At 42.7% G+C, this 18062-nt stretch overlaps 1 protein-coding gene across 1 annotated transcript in view; it reads right to left on the reverse strand.

The window, feature by feature from the left end:
- Positions 1–2475: 2475 nt before the first annotated feature.
- The window catches only part of LOC139731794 (5'-3' exoribonuclease 1-like), an 86498-nt gene continuing 70911 nt past the window's right edge, over positions 2476–18062 (reverse strand). The window contains exons 34-38 of the mRNA XM_071642666.1: positions 16715–17436; positions 13370–13483; positions 12761–12887; positions 11337–11461; positions 2476–2923 (exon numbers count right to left, since the gene is read on the reverse strand). Of these exons, the coding sequence (XP_071498767.1) occupies positions 2483–2923; positions 11337–11461; positions 12761–12887; positions 13370–13483; positions 16715–17436 (1529 nt within the window). The 3' untranslated portion in view covers positions 2476–2482. The remainder of the gene's footprint in view (positions 2924–11336; positions 11462–12760; positions 12888–13369; positions 13484–16714; positions 17437–18062) is intronic.

Consider the following 18062-nt stretch of genomic DNA (forward strand, 5'->3'; position numbering starts at 1 on the left):
TAGAAACCTCAAGGAGCAGCGCTAACTGTACTGTTCTTTTTCATTTAATTCAACTAACTACAACAGCCTGTCTCTTTCTCTCACTGACACAGAATTACACTGAGATAAACACTATATATGGATATCACTCAATATGCTTGAAGCACTGTTGATAATTTCATTCACAGCTCCTATTGATGTTTTAATCAAATTACAACAGTGGACACAGCTGTTCAACCAAACTATATGTATAGATTGGGGTGAGTGTCTATGATTATGTTATCATTCTGATGAAGTCATCCAAGTCCATGGGATCCCTACCAGTTTCAGAAAGTTGTTTTGGATTTTCTCGTGATTCTCTCTTGAACCTCAACTGGTGCCAATTCAGTACACAAGTTGTCTGCATCACTAAGTATTCACTCTGTGTTTCTTTGTATGCTTGTAAAGAAGAAACCACTCTCAAATTATGTAGCAAATAATGAGTGTAAACACTGTATGTTTCAAACAGAATTCAGTGTGTGTTTACCTGAAAATTTGAAATTAATCCTTTCTGATAACAACCACCTCTCTCTTTAAAAGCAAAAACAACTAGAAATGTCACTCTGGCGAATGGTATGCCTCTGCAATAACGCATGGCTCTCCGAACAGGTCTATAGCACAATGTCTTGACAATGTGTGATGACAGTTTCCCATAACTGGCAAAATATCAAAATGACAGCTTTATCACAAATGCATTGAATGTTCATTTTCCTTGAACTAGGTTTATTTGGATGAATGGCTATATTGTTTACGAGTGTAGATATTTGGGAATTTGAACTCACCTTTTGATCGTTTTATAAGTTTAAAGAAGAAGTGAAATTTAGCACTTTCACTTGACCTTTGACCTTTTGGAAAGAAACTTCCAAGAGAATCTGTGTTGAGTAATACATGCATACACTAAGTTTAAAGAAAAAATCCTGCAGGCATTGCATAAGATAAGAGGGAAATAATGACATTTTGATGAGTTGACCTTGACCTTTGACCCCTGACCTTTGACCCACGACCCCTAAATCTTCTACATGATCACTGCCAGTCAGTACATGCATATATACTAAGTTCCATGAAGATCCCTTGAAATATTTGTGATATATGGAGAAAAAAGTACAATTTCAACATATTCACTTGACCTTTGACCTTTGACCTCATGACCCAAAACTTTCTCTGGGGAATCTTAATTTGGTAGTTCATGTACACACCAAGTTTCAAAAAAATACCTCCAGGCATTGCATAGATACAGGGGAAATAGTGAAATTTTGAGCATTTTACCTTGACCTTTTGACCTTTGACCTTGAGCATGTGTGCCCAAAAGTTCATAGGCACAACTTCGCCCTCTCATACACATACATGCCAAGTTTCATTAGGATACCTCTGGCGGTATTTTAGATATGCTGTCCACAAAATTGATTACGGACAGACGGACGGACAACCCGAAAACATAATGCCTTCGGCGACACTTCGTGGCGGAGGCATAAAAACAAACAAAGCTAGCAATATTCCTCAGCCTTAACAAGCTAAAATTGTAGAGCCAGAATATACTTCTAGAATAATGTGGTATTCCATGTAGAAATGTTTTAAAATGCAAAATTGGACAGGCACAAGGTCAAATGTTTTAATTTCTTTTTCTGTATTACAAAATTTTACTAAAGACATCGTGAATAAGGCAATACAGTAAGAAGAAGAGATTATGAATACGACAACCATTTCTGTTGCAATTTGTCTTTAATGACGTTTCATTATTTGGTATTGATCTTGGAATCATTTTCCTTGTTTACAGAACATATCAACCCAAACAAGCTATTCCAGCTGCCTTGACTTCTTACCCAAACAACGTGTTGGAGCTTCTGTCTTACTCATCTATTCATGATGGATACCAATCTGTTGAAGCATTTTTTACTTTACTACTAACAAAACTGAAAGCGTGAAGGTTGACCTGCAAGATGTGATTTATAGACCCATAATCTACACTTCTGTCTTACATGCCAATAGTCACAGAGTAATACTATACAAAGATACAGAAAGAAAAACAGAAATCAGATGTGATGTCACATATCTCCAAGTGACCCCATCTTGATACAATTAGTTTTAACATAGTTCAAATGCATTTTCAAGTTAGTGCAGACAGCACATGACTACTGTGTCAATTAGCCATCTTAGTTTGTTCATCACTGTAGCCTCGCACTTTGAATTTGGTGTGAACAATTCAGAGCGGAGTTAATCTTTCAATGAAACTGTCAGTATTCAGCTGAATCTTTTTCAAATTTTGGCTTTCTTCATGGATATGGGTCACATACAATAACACACAAATCAGCATTCATTTTTAGCATATCACTATAAAGACAGAACAACAAATGACACATGCAAAATAATAAACTGGCAAGGCTTTGTTATTTGTACAAATTTGTAAGCAGTTTCATTGTTTAAAATATAATCTATGCCAATAATCTTCATTCACTGACACATCACATCACTTTGCCCCTGAAAAGCTGATTGCTAATTTGACACTTCCTTTCTTGTTGGCCTTAGCTACAGCCATTTTTCCAGAACGTTTGTTTTCATGACCAACTTGATCAGTTGTTTGATTAGCTTCTTCAGAAACACGGTCACAAACTACACTAGAAGAAGCAGTCACTTTTGTCTCAATATTTGGTTCTGTAATCTTGGTTGGAGTGATGTTACCAGGCAGAGTTATGTCTTTAGGCAAGCTCACTTCAGACTTGGTTGGCTCCATCTCGGGTTGGTCACTTGTCAAACTGCTTGATTGTGTGAAGGAGATGGGAAATGACACACTCTCATGTTGTGCCTCTTTGTCTTGCTGCTTCTCAGGTAAAGACTGCATACTGTAATTTGCCTGAATATCACTCACATTTCCTGGCTTGAATGGTGCTGTAGCAAGCTGTTTCGTCACCTGTAGATAATATACAAAGTACAAAAGAAATTGAGAAATGGTTTATTATCTGACAACTGGATTCTCCCATAATATCACAACAGGAACTTTGAACACCATTGATACTACCCAAACATAGAATCTCAGGTGTTTGTGTACATTCAATGAGTCACAAAGCAAGTCTTTTTGCCTATCAGTATGTCAGTCCTCTGCAAGATTTGAGGGATTTCTAAAGGAGCAAATTTTTAAATTCACTTTCACTCCAAAGATTTATTATTACAAAGTTAACAGAATACCCAAGTAGTTGGAGATGGTATTATGTATGTTTTGACAGAAACATAATACTATCATTATAAAATTGAATAGTTTCATTGATTTCTACTATATAAGGGAGGGTACCATGTAACCATGTTAAGTTATCATTGATTTGCTGCTGCATCCAGTAAATGGCATTTACTGCACTTTGACAAGGGCATCATTAAACAGGAACACAGGTACAGTTTCAACAAGAAAACTGCTTTAATTGATCAGTTTTATGCATAAAGGTGAATTGTAACCAGTTGTCTGTCATGTATTCATGTCCTTGTTAATGGTTCATAGCCACTGACTTGTTGTATTGATCATATATGCTATCACCTAATTTCTATGTGTCAGCAATAGCGGCTCACTTGATACATACTGAATAACAAAGGATATGTTGTGTTCAGTCTCTAAGGATGACAGATAATGTATAATTTTGCTGTGCAAGAAGTGGTTGCTGTCACAATGCGACCAGTTTTACCCCCCCCCCCCCTTCTCCTCTCATTTGCATTAGGATCATGCATGCTCACATCTTAGTTTTATTTTGAACACATTAGATAGGGACTATCATAAGGAATAGGATAAGGTACCAGTCTGACTAGCGGGTCAATAACACATAGCCCAGGGTTTTAGCATAGTTCAGACAGGTGGGTTTTATTGGGTAGGATGCAAAATCTTTTGTGTTTGTGTATGCAAGTGAGTATGAGAGTGCCCAGTTATGAGAGAGAGTGTGTGAGAGTAGACAGAAGATACCAAGAGCTCCTTGCAGAAGGATGAAGAGCTGAGGAGCTGCAACCCAGGCTCCTATGTGTGGGTAGCTATATGGAATTGGGAAGGCACTGAGGCTGAGGCCCTAATTCGCAAGGTGGTTTTAGCATGGCTGGCAAAACCACAGATTTGCAGGCAGCGTGACTTCTGGCAGCACAGGCCAGGAGAAGCCCATTTCAGCGCAACTGTTGGCAGCACAGGCCAGGAGAAGCCCCCAACTTCCCCCAGCTCGACTCACCCCTTTTATGAACTGGATGAGCTGGGCTCACGACAAAGCTCACGACAAAGCTCACGACAAACGTCTAGCCCGCATCGCTATATAACGCGACATCCGGCACTCATCGATCCCGAGCTGCTATTCAGCACGCAGCATCCCCGGCACTCGGCATCACGCCACTCGCCAAACACTCGTCGACATTCGGCATCTGTCGGCGTCGTTCGTCTCGGAGCCCCGCCTTCGGACCTACTCGCCGTCTTCGTCCTCCAGTGTGACGCACCTGCCCGTCGTCCGCTCTCCCGCGTGTAAGACCCTTGGACACTCCAACTTTGTGAACTTCACGCGAGTGAACTGAAGGACTCGGTAGCTCGATCCGCACACCCCCCCCCTTTTCCAGGTGCTATTTAACTATTTAAATCCCGTGATTGTGTGTATGTCTGCCACAATGTGATTTGGTAGGATAGTAATTTTTGCAGCAATACTGTTCGTTTATGTAACCCTTTGAATTGTTCATTTCTTGTATCACTTGATTTTTATTTCATTTTGACGAGCCGGAAAGCACCGAGCTTCGTCAATAATAAACAATTTATTTCACGGAATACATTTGTGCAACGCCGCCTTTCTTCGGAGTTCATAATTTATACCATTATACCACTGTAACAGGACTTAATCTATCGTCAGCCAGACTACTCAGAGCCAAGAGCTGACATAAATGGCGACCACGAAGGGACTTTTTTTCTTTTGATAGATTAGGTTAACATATAGTTTGGTGTAGTTAGCAAGTTTTGTATGTGTTATCAATTCTCATGCAATGCTATACCCATGTTATATGCAATTCTCATGCAATGTTATATTCTATGCTGTATAGGTAATTCTGCATGGTAACAGTGTGTCAAGTGGGGAAAAGGAGGCTTCATCAGCTGTGCCTGTCTTCACTTCAATTCTGTGCAGCGCGAAATTTATTTTGGTAAGTGTGCAAACTTATCCTCAGTGCCTTACAGTATGGAACGTGATAAATTCATTGCACAGGGAAAAGAATTTGGGTTTAGTGGCAGTGGGTTGAAGGAGTATGTTGATGAGTGCATTAAGGAAGCCAGAGATGAGAGAGCAGAAACTAGGCGAGCTGAGACAGATGCTAGGAAAGAACAAGCAGACTTGATAGCCCAACAAATCAAACTAGAGGAATTGAGGAATGCTAATGGGATGGGACACAGGCCCAAGGTCGCGAATAAACCGAGCATCCCCCCTCTGCCCGTTTTTCAAGAAGGAAAAGATGACATAGATAGTTACCTTTGTCGGTTTGAAAGACATGCATCCTGTGTTGGATGGGATAAGGAAGATTGGGCGCTAGCACTGTCCGCTTTGTTATCTGGTAAGGCCCTTGACATTGTCTCTAGGCTTACATCAGAGCAGGTGCAGGACTATGAGATTGTAAAATCGTCCCTGCTGAAAGGTTATGACCTTACCCAAGAAGGTTATAGGTTAAAGTTCAAGCAGTCTAAACTCCGCCAGGGTGAAACATTTGTGCAGTATGCTTCCCGAATCGAAAAGTATTTGGATAGGTGGATTGAGCTTAGTCCATACAATGATGACGTTCAGGGACTTAAAGCTTTGTTGATCCAAGACCAAGTATTTGATGCATGTAGCAAGGAGTTACTGATGTTTGTCAAAGAACGTCAGCCTAGGAATCTGACAGAGGTTCTATCACTTGCTGATCAGTATCGGGATGCCCACATGGACCCTAGGATTAGGAGGATGAAAGACAAGCCCATTCATTCTAGTGGAGCCCAGCAATCCAGTTCATACACTGCTAATACAACTAACAGTGGTACTAACAAACCTAATTCCTCCCCCGGAGCAGTACCATTTAGAGGAAAGTCTGGTCAATCTCAGTCACCCATGAAAAGGTCAATGAAATGTTTCAATTGTTCTCAATTTGGTCACTCCTCTTGGAATTGTCCAGATAAGAAAGGTCGACAGGAGAAGGGTGCGAGTTTCACAGAGGGCAAGCCAGCAGCAGGTCATCCCCAGGACACGGGACCCGCTGAGCCACGACGCAAGGAGCCGAGTGAGACAACCCACCTGCCGGAACAGACGGGGATGTGCCTCATCGTGGAGCCCTCACCGATCGTGAGGGAGAATCTCACCGACAACGGAGCTGCAGTGAAATTGGCAACTGGTGGCACACTTCCTGTACTGTCAGCGGCTGCGTGTGGAACACGCGGAGATGCTATGCCAGTGTGCCAAGGCATGGTGAATAGGCGGCGTGTGGAGGTACTTCGCGACTCGGGTTGTTCAACCGTTGTTGTGCGACGCAACCTTGTGTTGGAGGAGCAATTCACTGGTGAGCAGAGGACCTGTGTGTTGATCGATGGAACAGCGAGGATGTACCCCGTCGCAATTGTTGAGGTAGACACACCCTACCTAACGGGCACACTTGAAGCGTTGTGTATGGATTCGCCTGTTTATGATCTCATTCTCGGAAATGTGAATGGAGTCCGCGAACCAACGAATCCAGATGAGAAATGGGAGCCAGAAAGTCATCAGGCCAGTGCAGTGGAAACCCGAGGACAAAAGAGGCAAGCAAAGCGTGCACAACCGGCCCTTTTAGTGCCGGAACCACTGGAAAGCATTGTGTCAGTGGATGGCTTGGTGCAGGCTCAGAAGGATGACGAGTCGTTGAAATCGCTGAGAAACCTTGCGGAACTGGGGGATCAACGTGTGACAAAGCAAGGCAATACTACGTCGTTCGTGTACAAGAGCAATGTGCTCTACAGGAAATTCCTTGACGTAACCCCAGGATCAGATGTGGTGATGCAAGTCGTTGTGCCATCAAAGTTTCGGAATCAGGTCATGAAGCTGGCACACGAATCCATTTTTGGAGGTCATCTGGGAAACAAGAAGACCTGTGACAGGATTCAGTCCAACTTCTTTTGGCCTGGGATGCATGCCGATGTGGGACGGTACTGCCGTTCGTGTGGGCCATGTCAGCGAACCTCTCCAAGAGGTAAAGTAACAAAGGTGCCCCTAGGATCAACCCCCCTCATCGATGAGCCGTTTAGACGGGTTGCCCTCGACATCATTGGACCAATTGAGCCCGCAACCGGAAAAGGGAATCGCTTTATCCTCACTGTAGTCGATTATGCCACGCGATACCCGGAGGCGGTAGCTCTACGCCGGATTGACACACAGACAGTCGCCGAAGCATTGGTCAACATCTACTCGCGCGTCGGAATTCCACGTGAAGTGCTAACAGACCGCGGAAGCCAGTTTACATCGGATGTCATGAAAGAAGTTAGCCGCCTGCTCTCCATCCGGCAGATGACAACTACACCCTATCATCCGCAATGCAACGGCTTGGTCGAGCGCTTTAACGGTACGTTAAAGGCCATGCTTCGCAAAATGTGTGAAGAGAAGCCCAAAGACTGGGATAGGTATGTCAACCCCCTACTTTTTGCCTACAGGGAGTCGGTTCAAGAGAGCACAGGATTCTCACCCTTCGAACTTCTATTTGGAAGGACGGTTCGAGGCCCTCTCACTATTCTTCGTGAGCTGTGGACAGGAGAGGTGGAGGAACCAGAGACCAAGACAACGTATCAATACGTTCTCGACTTGAAGGACCGGTTGGAGGCAACATGTAAACTTGCCCAAGAGAATCTCGGCCTGTCAGCCGAGAAGTACAGAAAGCAGTACAACCGGAAAGCAAGGCATCGGAAGTTCGAAGTTGGTGATGAGGTCCTGCTCCTACTGCCAAGTGACCGCAACAAATTGCTTATGCACTGGCAGGGACCATTCAAGGTAGTTCAGCGAGTGGGATACCTGGACTACAAGATCGATATGGACGGAAAGGTAAAGACCTTTCACGCCAATCTTCTGAAAAGGTTCTTCAGAAGAGATAACCTCGACGAAAATGATGTCGCTTGCGTCTCAGTCGTGGATGACGGCACGATGGATGAGGACGATGGGGAGAACACCCAGCCTACAGCTAGGAACAACCTACTGCATCTACCAACATTAACCCCCACTGAATCGCTCCAAGACGTGCAGATTAATCCCGAACTGGATGAAGGTCAGCGCGGGACTATAAACTCTGTACTGGAAGAGTATCAGGAGACCCTGACTGACATGCCTGGATTAACAACTCTGGGAAAGCACGACATCAAGCTACTGAGCAAAGAACCGATCAAGAGCAAACCCTACCCACTACCCCACGCACTGCGAGGTGAAGTCACAAAGGAGGTGAAGAAAATGATTGACCTCGGAGTTGTAGAGCCATCTTTGTCACCGTATGCATCTCCTATAGTCATGGTCAAAAAGAAGGATGGCTCCATTCGGTTTTGCTGTGACTATAGGAAGCTGAACCAAGTCACAGTGACGGATGCAGAACCGCTCCCCGATCAAGAGGAAATCTTCGCAAAGCTGGCTAATGACATGTACTTCACAAAGATCGACTTAGCAAAAGGGTATTGGCAGGTGCCGCTCACAGAGAATGCCAAGGAACTCACAGCCTTCGTGACCTCAGATGGCTTGTACCAATTTTCGACAATGCCGTTCGGGTTGGTAAATGCGCCAGCAAGCTTCAGTCGCATAATGAGGGACTTACTCCGTGGCCTGAGTAATGTGGATAACTTCATAGATGATATCCTGATCCACACGGCTACATTCGAGGAGCACATCGTCACCCTAAACGAGGTACTGAGGAGGCTGAGGCAGGCGAACCTGACGGCAAGACCGACCAAGTGCTTCATCGGGTACCGGAGCGTCGAATTTCTTGGTCACTGTGTAGGACAAGGCGAGCTTCGACCAGTCCAAGACAAGGTAAAAGCCGTCAAAAATGCACCACGACCGAGGACAAAGAAGCAGCTCCGCTCCTTTTTGGGCCTTGTCGGGTACTACCGACGATTCATCCCGAACTTCGCCGCGATAGCCGCCCCATTGACGGATCGCACAAAGAAAGGAGAGCCCACAGTCATTAGATGGGGAGACGCGGAGGAGATGGCCTTCAACACGCTAAAGAAGAAGCTAGAGAAGGAGCCCATCCTCCATCTTCCTGACTTGGATGCACCCTTCATTTTGAGGACAGACGCCTCTGACATTGGCCTGGGAGCTATCCTCCTACAAGCACGAGATGGAAGGAAATTCCCAGTCGCCTACGCCAGTAGGAAGCTCCTCCCAAGAGAACAGCGCTACTCCGTAATGGAAAGGGAGTGCCTAGCCATCATATGGGCAACACAGAAGTTTGAGGCCTATCTGTTTGGTAAGCACTTCGAACTCGAAACTGACCATCAACCTCTCAAGTGTATCGCACGATCGAAAGTGGCAAACGCCAGAATCCTACGATGGGCGCTTGCTCTTCAGCCATATCGATTCACCATCACTGCGATCAAGAGTAGCGAGAATGTAGGTGCTGATTACCTCAGCAGGATCCCTGAAACCTGAACTTAGGACTGTCGCCTAGACAGGGAGACCTGTTTTCCCTTTCTTTCAGATATATTGACACTGGATTTCCACCCCAATGTGTATTTCACAGGAGAAAGCCACTCCGCTAACACAAACTAATGATTTACAATGTTCTAATTCACTAATGTTTTTTCCCTCTTTGAAATTATAAAAATTTCTTGAAGGAGGGGGAGATATGTCACAATGCGACCAGTTTTACCCCCCCCCCCCTTCTCCTCTCATTTGCATTAGGATCATGCATGCTCACATCTTAGTTTTATTTTGAACACATTAGATAGGGACTATCATAAGGAATAGGATAAGGTACCAGTCTGACTAGCGGGTCAATAACACATAGCCCAGGGTTTTAGCATAGTTCAGACAGGTGGGTTTTATTGGGTAGGATGCAAAATCTTTTGTGTTTGTGTATGCAAGTGAGTATGAGAGTGCCCAGTTATGAGAGAGAGTGTGTGAGAGTAGACAGAAGATACCAAGAGCTCCTTGCAGAAGGATGAAGAGCTGAGGAGCTGCAACCCAGGCTCCTATGTGTGGGTAGCTATATGGAATTGGGAAGGCACTGAGGCTGAGGCACGCCCTAATTCGCAAGGTGGTTTTAGCATGGCTGGCAAAACCACAGATTTGCAGGCAGCGTGACTTCTGGCAGCACAGGCCAGGAGAAGCCCATTTCAGCGCAACTGTTGGCAGCACAGGCCAGGAGAAGCCCCCAACTTCCCCCAGCTCGACTCACCCCTTTTATGAACTGGATGAGCTGGGCTCACGACAAAGCTCACGACAAAGCTCACGACAAACGTCTAGCCCGCATCGCTATATAACGCGACATCCGGCACTCATCGATCCCGAGCTGCTATTCAGCACGCAGCATCCCCGGCACTCGGCATCACGCCACTCGCCAAACACTCGTCGACATTCGGCATCTGTCGGCGTCGTTCGTCTCGGAGCCCCGCCTTCGGACCTACTCGCCGTCTTCGTCCTCCAGTGTGACGCACCTGCCCGTCGTCCGCTCTCCCGCGTGTAAGACCCTTGGACACTCCAACTTTGTGAACTTCACGCGAGTGAACTGAAGGACTCGGTAGCTCGATCCGCACACCCCCCCCCTTTTCCAGGTGCTATTTAACTATTTAAATCCCGTGATTGTGTGTATGTCTGCCACAATGTGATTTGGTAGGATAGTAATTTTTGCAGCAATACTGTTCGTTTATGTAACCCTTTGAATTGTTCATTTCTTGTATCACTTGATTTTTATTTCATTTTGACGAGCCGGAAAGCACCGAGCTTCGTCAATAATAAACAATTTATTTCACGGAATACATTTGTGCAACGCCGCCTTTCTTCGGAGTTCATAATTTATACCATTATACCACTGTAACAGGACTTAATCTATCGTCAGCCAGACTACTCAGAGCCAAGAGCTGACAGTTGCCATAATTTAAAACAAGATAGTCACAGGTAGCTTAACAACTCAAATGCTTGTTAGAAGTGGCACAATGAGCTGAGGAATTGTAAAGTAAGCAACTGAACAACATCTCTGACCGACAAGAACAAAACAAAGTGCATATCATTACTGATTACATGGCTTGGCTGCTAATCAATTTTTTATTTATTTATTTTTTTGGGGGGTAAGCATGTTTACTCACAAAATCTGTGACAACTAAAACATTCTTGCACTGTGCAGAGAGTGTAGACTGTTACCTGAAGCGGCACAAAAATGCTACCACTCTGCTGTGGATGAAGTCCTCCTGGATGTAGGTGTGGTATCTTTTGCTGGTGATGGAGTGGTTGTTGCTGTGGTGACATCATCATTGGAGGTGTGTAACCTGCAAACCAAGAAAGAAAACAAAAAGAATCAAGTGCTGTAATCATGAACTCAATAATGTTTGTGACCACCCAACTCAAAACAAACAAAAAGTCGCAGATTAAGATTCCCTGTATAAATGTACCATGATATGTCATCTGGGTCTACCGCCTCTAATTTTTTAAGGTTGTCCTACCTTGGAGAATGATCTTTTCTCTACCTACTGTCAATATTGGCTTAAAACAAACCAGAAATGAATATCAGCAGTTTATCGGAACCGTATTTTTGTTTTCATATGGATGCTGTTTTTACTGTGAAATAAAACAGTTTCATTGTTACTCCTGCACAGCATGCCTGAGTGTCCCTTATCTTTGAATCCTCACTGCAAAGAAGAATTCTTGATAAGAAATTTTTTCTTGCATTCATACTTTAACATGTGACCTTAAATGACCTTTGACCTTAAGTTCATTCATAATTGGCTCAAAGTTATTTTCAAAATGCAGTCTTGTAAGTTAACTGTGACAAATAATGACAGTTGACTGCAGCATGTGACCTTGGACAGCACCACAACAAATATTTCTAAGTGCTTCTTTGACCCAGATTTGGTCAGAAGTGGGGCAATTATTTGAAATCTATTTGAGAAAAGAGTTATGGATATAAAGATGACAGAGGCCATTTGGATCAATTGTAATCAGTGTGACAGTGAAAGTAGCTATATCTTCTGTAACTTACAACTCAATGGCATGTAAAAGATTCAACTCTGAAATGAATAAGGGGCAAATACTAACATGCACTGTAAATGTTACCATGGATATTAGGATTTGAAAAAAAGAACAAGGCAGTGTGCGTGTTAGTGGTGTGATTAGAATATTGTACCTGACACAGTCTCGATATAAAAAACGTTTTGGCCATAGAACAAAGATCATTATCAAAATATATTCATTCATTCAAGCGTATGGCATAATGTGCCTAGTTGATACTGTTTGCTGACTACTGCTAGTGGGAGGGTAGGGGGACCATTTCACCAGGTTCACACCCTGCTCTTTGCGATGAATGAATGAAGTGGAATCTTTTACGTGCATGCGTCGTGCCTAACTCACATATGGGACCTCCCATTTAATGTCCTATCCGAAGGACAGAGTGTTTTGTCTCTCCACTAGAGGGAGCGGAATACTTACACACAACAAAATATATCTACAGAAGGCTACTCTTTTACTTTTTATATTCCAAGCAAACTACTTCTGTTCTATGGAAACCAAGTACTCCTTCTGTTCTATGGAAACCAAGTACTCCTTCTGAAAGGAATATTACAGAATTTTACCTTTTTGTTGACAGCTTTGTGAAAGTGGCATTCCATGTAAATGGAAATTGGAGTTCATGGGTCCCTGGGGCAACACAGGTCCAACTGATATGGGAGTGCCCACAAACTGATGAATCGGAGCAATGCGCTGGAGAGAGATAGAAAATGTGTTGATATACATTAAATGCAAAGTGCCTTGTTTACATGAAACAGTGATTTGTATGCAGGTCTAACTCTTTTTTTACTCTTGCAGCTTTTCATGTAATGTCATCCTACATGGTAATAAAAACATTTGCAAATCAAACCCAGTCAAAGCATTTTTACTGATTACAAAATTGTATTTGCCAAAGTCTACTACACAAATAGTGAATGGTCACGAGTGCAATGGTACAAGATTCCAACGCATGAGTAAAAACTATACTCTACACGTACTTGTTTGATATAACACCCTACAACAAGAGGAGTCAATGAAAACTGGTGATGTCAGCGATGCAGGATATCCATTTTTGCTCAAACACAATTGCACAGCTGACAATGTCAGCATTCAATGGTACTTTTAACTGCATGTCACATATGAGCAATCGACCAATCAGTAAAGTGTCAACAAATGCTTGTCATACATAAACTTACCAATCTATTGAGAGCTACTCCAGCTGCTCTCTCAAGGGCAATGGACTCTGATGGGCAAGGTGGTCCTTCATACCTGATACCAGTACCTAGTGTGCATATGGCAGTCACCATACCCTGCAACAAAGAAAAGTTACAGCAATGACAAATTCTTCATTTCTTTTCTGCATAAGCACAGGAATATAGACAACCAATGTGATAGGAAGTCTTTATGTTCACAAGCATTATTTCCTGGCAAATCTCACATCACGTAGTGTATATGCCAAGCTGTTTTGTTGGCTCTTAGTCATATTGTCTTTATTCAAAAAAAAATTCCCATAAATCCTTGATTAGATGATAGCCTAATGGGACAATCAACAATGTTATTATGCATAGCTAGTGTTTTGCATTGGCATGTCATTTTCATTTTCTATTCAGCATTCTTTTAAAGCTAGATTTTACCATGTAGTCCTAAAACAGAAAAACCAATATTGTTCACCAACTCTTACAATTTAATTTTTTATCATAGTTATTATTCCCATACATTTCCCTTCATGTTAAATGTCAGTTTGATTTATTTTCCTCTTTAAAAGCTAGGAACCCACCCCCTTCCCCCAACTCACCCCCCCCCCCCCAAAAAAAAAAATGTCTTCTGGAAAATCATTTCAAGTACAGCTTTTGCATCAATATTTCATGACTTTGAAGTTTCCTGCACATCTCGTTACCACAGTTTCGAAGATTGTACATACATGTAGCTCTCAGCAACTGTATTTGCTTTAACTTCCAATATTTACAAGCAGAATAAACAATTAGAGAAAAGCAACAAGGCTTATATGATCCACTCGATAGTTTTTTTTTCCAGATTTTAAAAAACACTTTGTTTTAAAAATGTTGCAAACTATTGGTAATGATTTTTACCCACGCCGATGAAAATCGCCAGGGGGTTATGTAAAGGGTTCCGTATGTTTGTTTGTTTGTTTGTTTGTTTGTTTGTTTGTTTGTTTGTTTGTTTGTTTGTTTGTTTGTGTGTGTGTGTACAAGATAACAAGAGAACGGGTAAACGGATTTGCACAAAATGTTCAGGGGATGTTTGGATAATGGCAGGAAAGAATCGATTAGATTTTGGTGATAATCGGTTGACCCTTGCAAATTCTGTGTGACCTTGAAGTTTTGACCCCATGGTATAGTGACCACTCCGAATATTTCCCGTTTCTCACTTTGCGATTTTCCGCTACCATACGAACACATAAACTCCCAAACGATCCGACTTCGCTGCTGAAATGTTCGTAAGAATTCCGAAATTTACGTTTAGGCCTATTTGAGGGACTATGTCCTTCTAGATTTATGAAAGTTCGTTCTCCGTCGTCACGAACTGGCCCGTATTTTGATGATTTTTCAAATTAACATTGATTGTTTTTTTCGTTGGAGGAGCATTTGCTCAGTCAGTCACACTGCACGATATGCGCGCTCAATGTCAATGCGTGTGCAAGGCCGCTGAAAATGCATCGCGCTCTACACTGTTGGTGCAAAATTGCATCGGGGACGTTGCGGCGCTCGTTGGTGACCGAATACTGGTGCAGTAGACATTTGCATTCAACCCTTGCATTGAATAATTTCCGTAGACACTAATCATAGGGGTAATTGCCTAGGGAGTACGTAAATTTTGTTTTTCTTTTGCGCTTTTGTGGATACCATCAAAGATCGTACACTCATACGACCTTTGATATCATCACACTCTCGGCTTGCTATGAGCAAAATATCCCGCAAGAAAACGGTGTATTTCTCGATTTTTAGTGTTTTTTCGGCGACCCGTCGCGTAGACAATACTCTTAAAACTGGACTTAATTCGCGCGCGCTTGGAAAAGTTCTGATTCTGCACTTTTGACGGTGGTATTTGGGATTTTCGATGGATTTTTGGAGGAGACTAAAGGACTTTCCTGTTGTGAATGAGTGCTACCGTATGTGAAATGATGTGATTTGCGTGTGATGTGACTGTAGAGCCAAAGATCGCACACTTCAGTGTACGATCTTTGGTAGAACTCACTGGCTGGTGATAAAGCACACTGGCAATTAAGTGACCAAATTCTGGTAGATGACCGAATGCACATTATGTTTACCCCGACTTTGTACAAGGCGTGGGTCTGCCGCCTTTGACGGCCCCTCTCTAGTTAACTCATGTTTTCACTCCTTTGATCTCAGAGCAGCATGTTGCTGGCTCTTTGAAAGGTGCCAGTTGTATCCAGTGAAACTTGAATCACAACAGAATTCACACACTTTCTGCCCACCCTGCCTTCTTGCTTTCCAGTAGAATTACACATGCTACTCCTACAATATTTTAATTTCTTTGCATTTCCTCACCTAATGTAATGCTTGCTGTGCAAGGAAACAGAAGGTTGATAGATATATTTTGTAGCTACCAAATACAACTGATGTACAGAGGCACAAATAGTGTGCAATAACCTTGTTTTTAATGAAAGTTTCTTTCTAGTAATATGCATTTTGTAAATATCTTTTCATCCAAACTTCTTATTTTCAATATTTAAAATTTAGATGAGTTCATTCACAACTATAATGGACAAGGAAGCTTGGACTACCAACTCATGTGTCTACTCTTTGCATGTGTGTGTCTGCAACACAATTGAGGAAAGCATACTTTGTGTATTGAGCTTACCTTTACGTCAAAATCTATACACTCTGGAAGTATTTCATTACATAAATTTCAAGAGAACTAATTGATATGGAATGAATAATACACAATTATCCACACAAATAAAAGTCTCTAAAATTTATTACAAGGTGAACAAGCCCAATATTGATTACCTACAAACCAAGCATTCAAAAAAAGAAAAAAAAAACTGTCTAGGCTACACATTCTGGTACAAAAAACCTCAAAATTTATATGAATGTTTCACTGTGAAACTAAAATTCATTCTGCAATTATACATATTTGTTGTTGTTTTTTTCTTCCAATATGGTTTTACAATCTATGGTTGGCTCTAGCCGTAGGCCTAATTGAGAAAAATAGTGGGATCACCAGAGACGTGACAAATTTGCAAACAAGTTTCAGGGTCTTCTTTAAAAAAAAATTAATAAATTCAAAAATAATAATAATAGTAATATGCAACCTACCTAGCACTGATGAATTGAGTTCTGCTACTTTGCTTATACAATGACTACCACTGTTAACTTCTAGAAATCAATGTTTGTATATCATCAACACCATGCCACCATGTGTACATGTGCAATGACTACACTCAGTACAAAGCAAATGTTAACGAGAGTTTTTGACATCTAGACATTTTCATTAGGGGGGAAGAAAAATGTATTGTATTGGAAGTAATAAACGCTTCTGCAGTATGTGGTTAATACCTGAGGACATGGCTTGAAAGTATACTTGGGCCTGGAGAGCTTCTGCAAATTGCACCATCCCTCCAAAGTTTGTGCAGCCGAAGGGACAATCAGTGAAGATTGTGCCACAGACTGCCCAGTTATAAAGCCCTGTCCCATGGGATACTGCCGTGCTGGGGGTACCATTGGAGTTGCTACTCCACCACTACCACCAGCACCTGGCATTCCTGAAGGGCCTAGAATCCCTGGAGGGCCTGGCATTCCTGACGGACCTGGCATTCCTGACGGACCTGGGATACCTGAAGGGCCTGACATCCCTGGTGGACCTGGGAATTGGGGGTGTGGGTAGCCAGCTCTAAATGGTGGCTGCCTCATCGGAGGTGATGGAAATGGTTTCTGTGGTGACATCTTAATCTGTTGCTGTGAAGGAGGAGGTAGTAATGGGTCCCTGATGGGCATTCCTGAGTGTTGACTAGGCATATGAGGACTGGTTTGTTGGTGCCTCTGGAATGGGTCCATGAGAAAAGGGTGCCTGGCATGAGAATGCTCTGTTGGTGCATGGAAAGTCGGCTGCTGGTGCTTTTGCAAGGGTAACATATCGGATGTCTCTTGCGGCCCTCCAGACATGGGACCGGTTTGAGGGTTTGGAGCAACTTGACCAAGGGGCTTGGAGTGCATGACAAGGCCTCCTTGTGGAAGGTTGATGGGGCTCCTTGGGCCACCTCCAGACACCTTGGCTGATTCTGCATTATTGAAATGTAAAAAACTTTCATTACAAGCAAACTTATGCATGTACTGCATTATGGATGAGAGCTGGCTCATATTGTAATATTCATAAGAACAGCTTGCACTGAGTGTTTCATTCAGCAGTATGGTAATTCTTGTTTTATATATTCAAATTTGAGCTGCATTTACCCACCCAATCTATAAAGTTCTGTTAGAAACAGAATATGCAAATTTTGCTTCCTGCAAGAGATTAAAGGGGATGGCTAGTAACCGATCAGTGGGAATCAGTGGGAATGCTGAGGGATGATTGTTCCAATCCTTGTGGGATTCATTTAAGAGTACATTGTATATCTACTGTTGTGTGAAAATTATTTGCTTCAGAATGGTCTCATATTCAAGTAATGTGCAGATTAATGCCCCGTCACTGACCAGGGACGCTTACCTGGAAACATTAAACTGCACAGATACTGTTCAGTACTGCATCAGGATACTTTGAATTCATCTAACTGTATGTCCAATAGTTAACATGTTTATTGCTTCCACATGGTCAGAATTTTGTTGCATATTCATTAGCAGAAGTGGTTTGCTACACATGAAATCTTGTATCAAACATCTTCACTATCAGACATGTCTCAATAACTGG

The sequence above is a fragment of the Diadema antillarum genome, unplaced genomic scaffold (assembly GCF_040938485.1).
Source record: "Diadema antillarum isolate AM-2024a unplaced genomic scaffold, OU_Dant_1.0 seq00000385_RagTag, whole genome shotgun sequence".
Taxonomy (NCBI): domain Eukaryota; kingdom Metazoa; phylum Echinodermata; class Echinoidea; order Diadematoida; family Diadematidae; genus Diadema; species Diadema antillarum.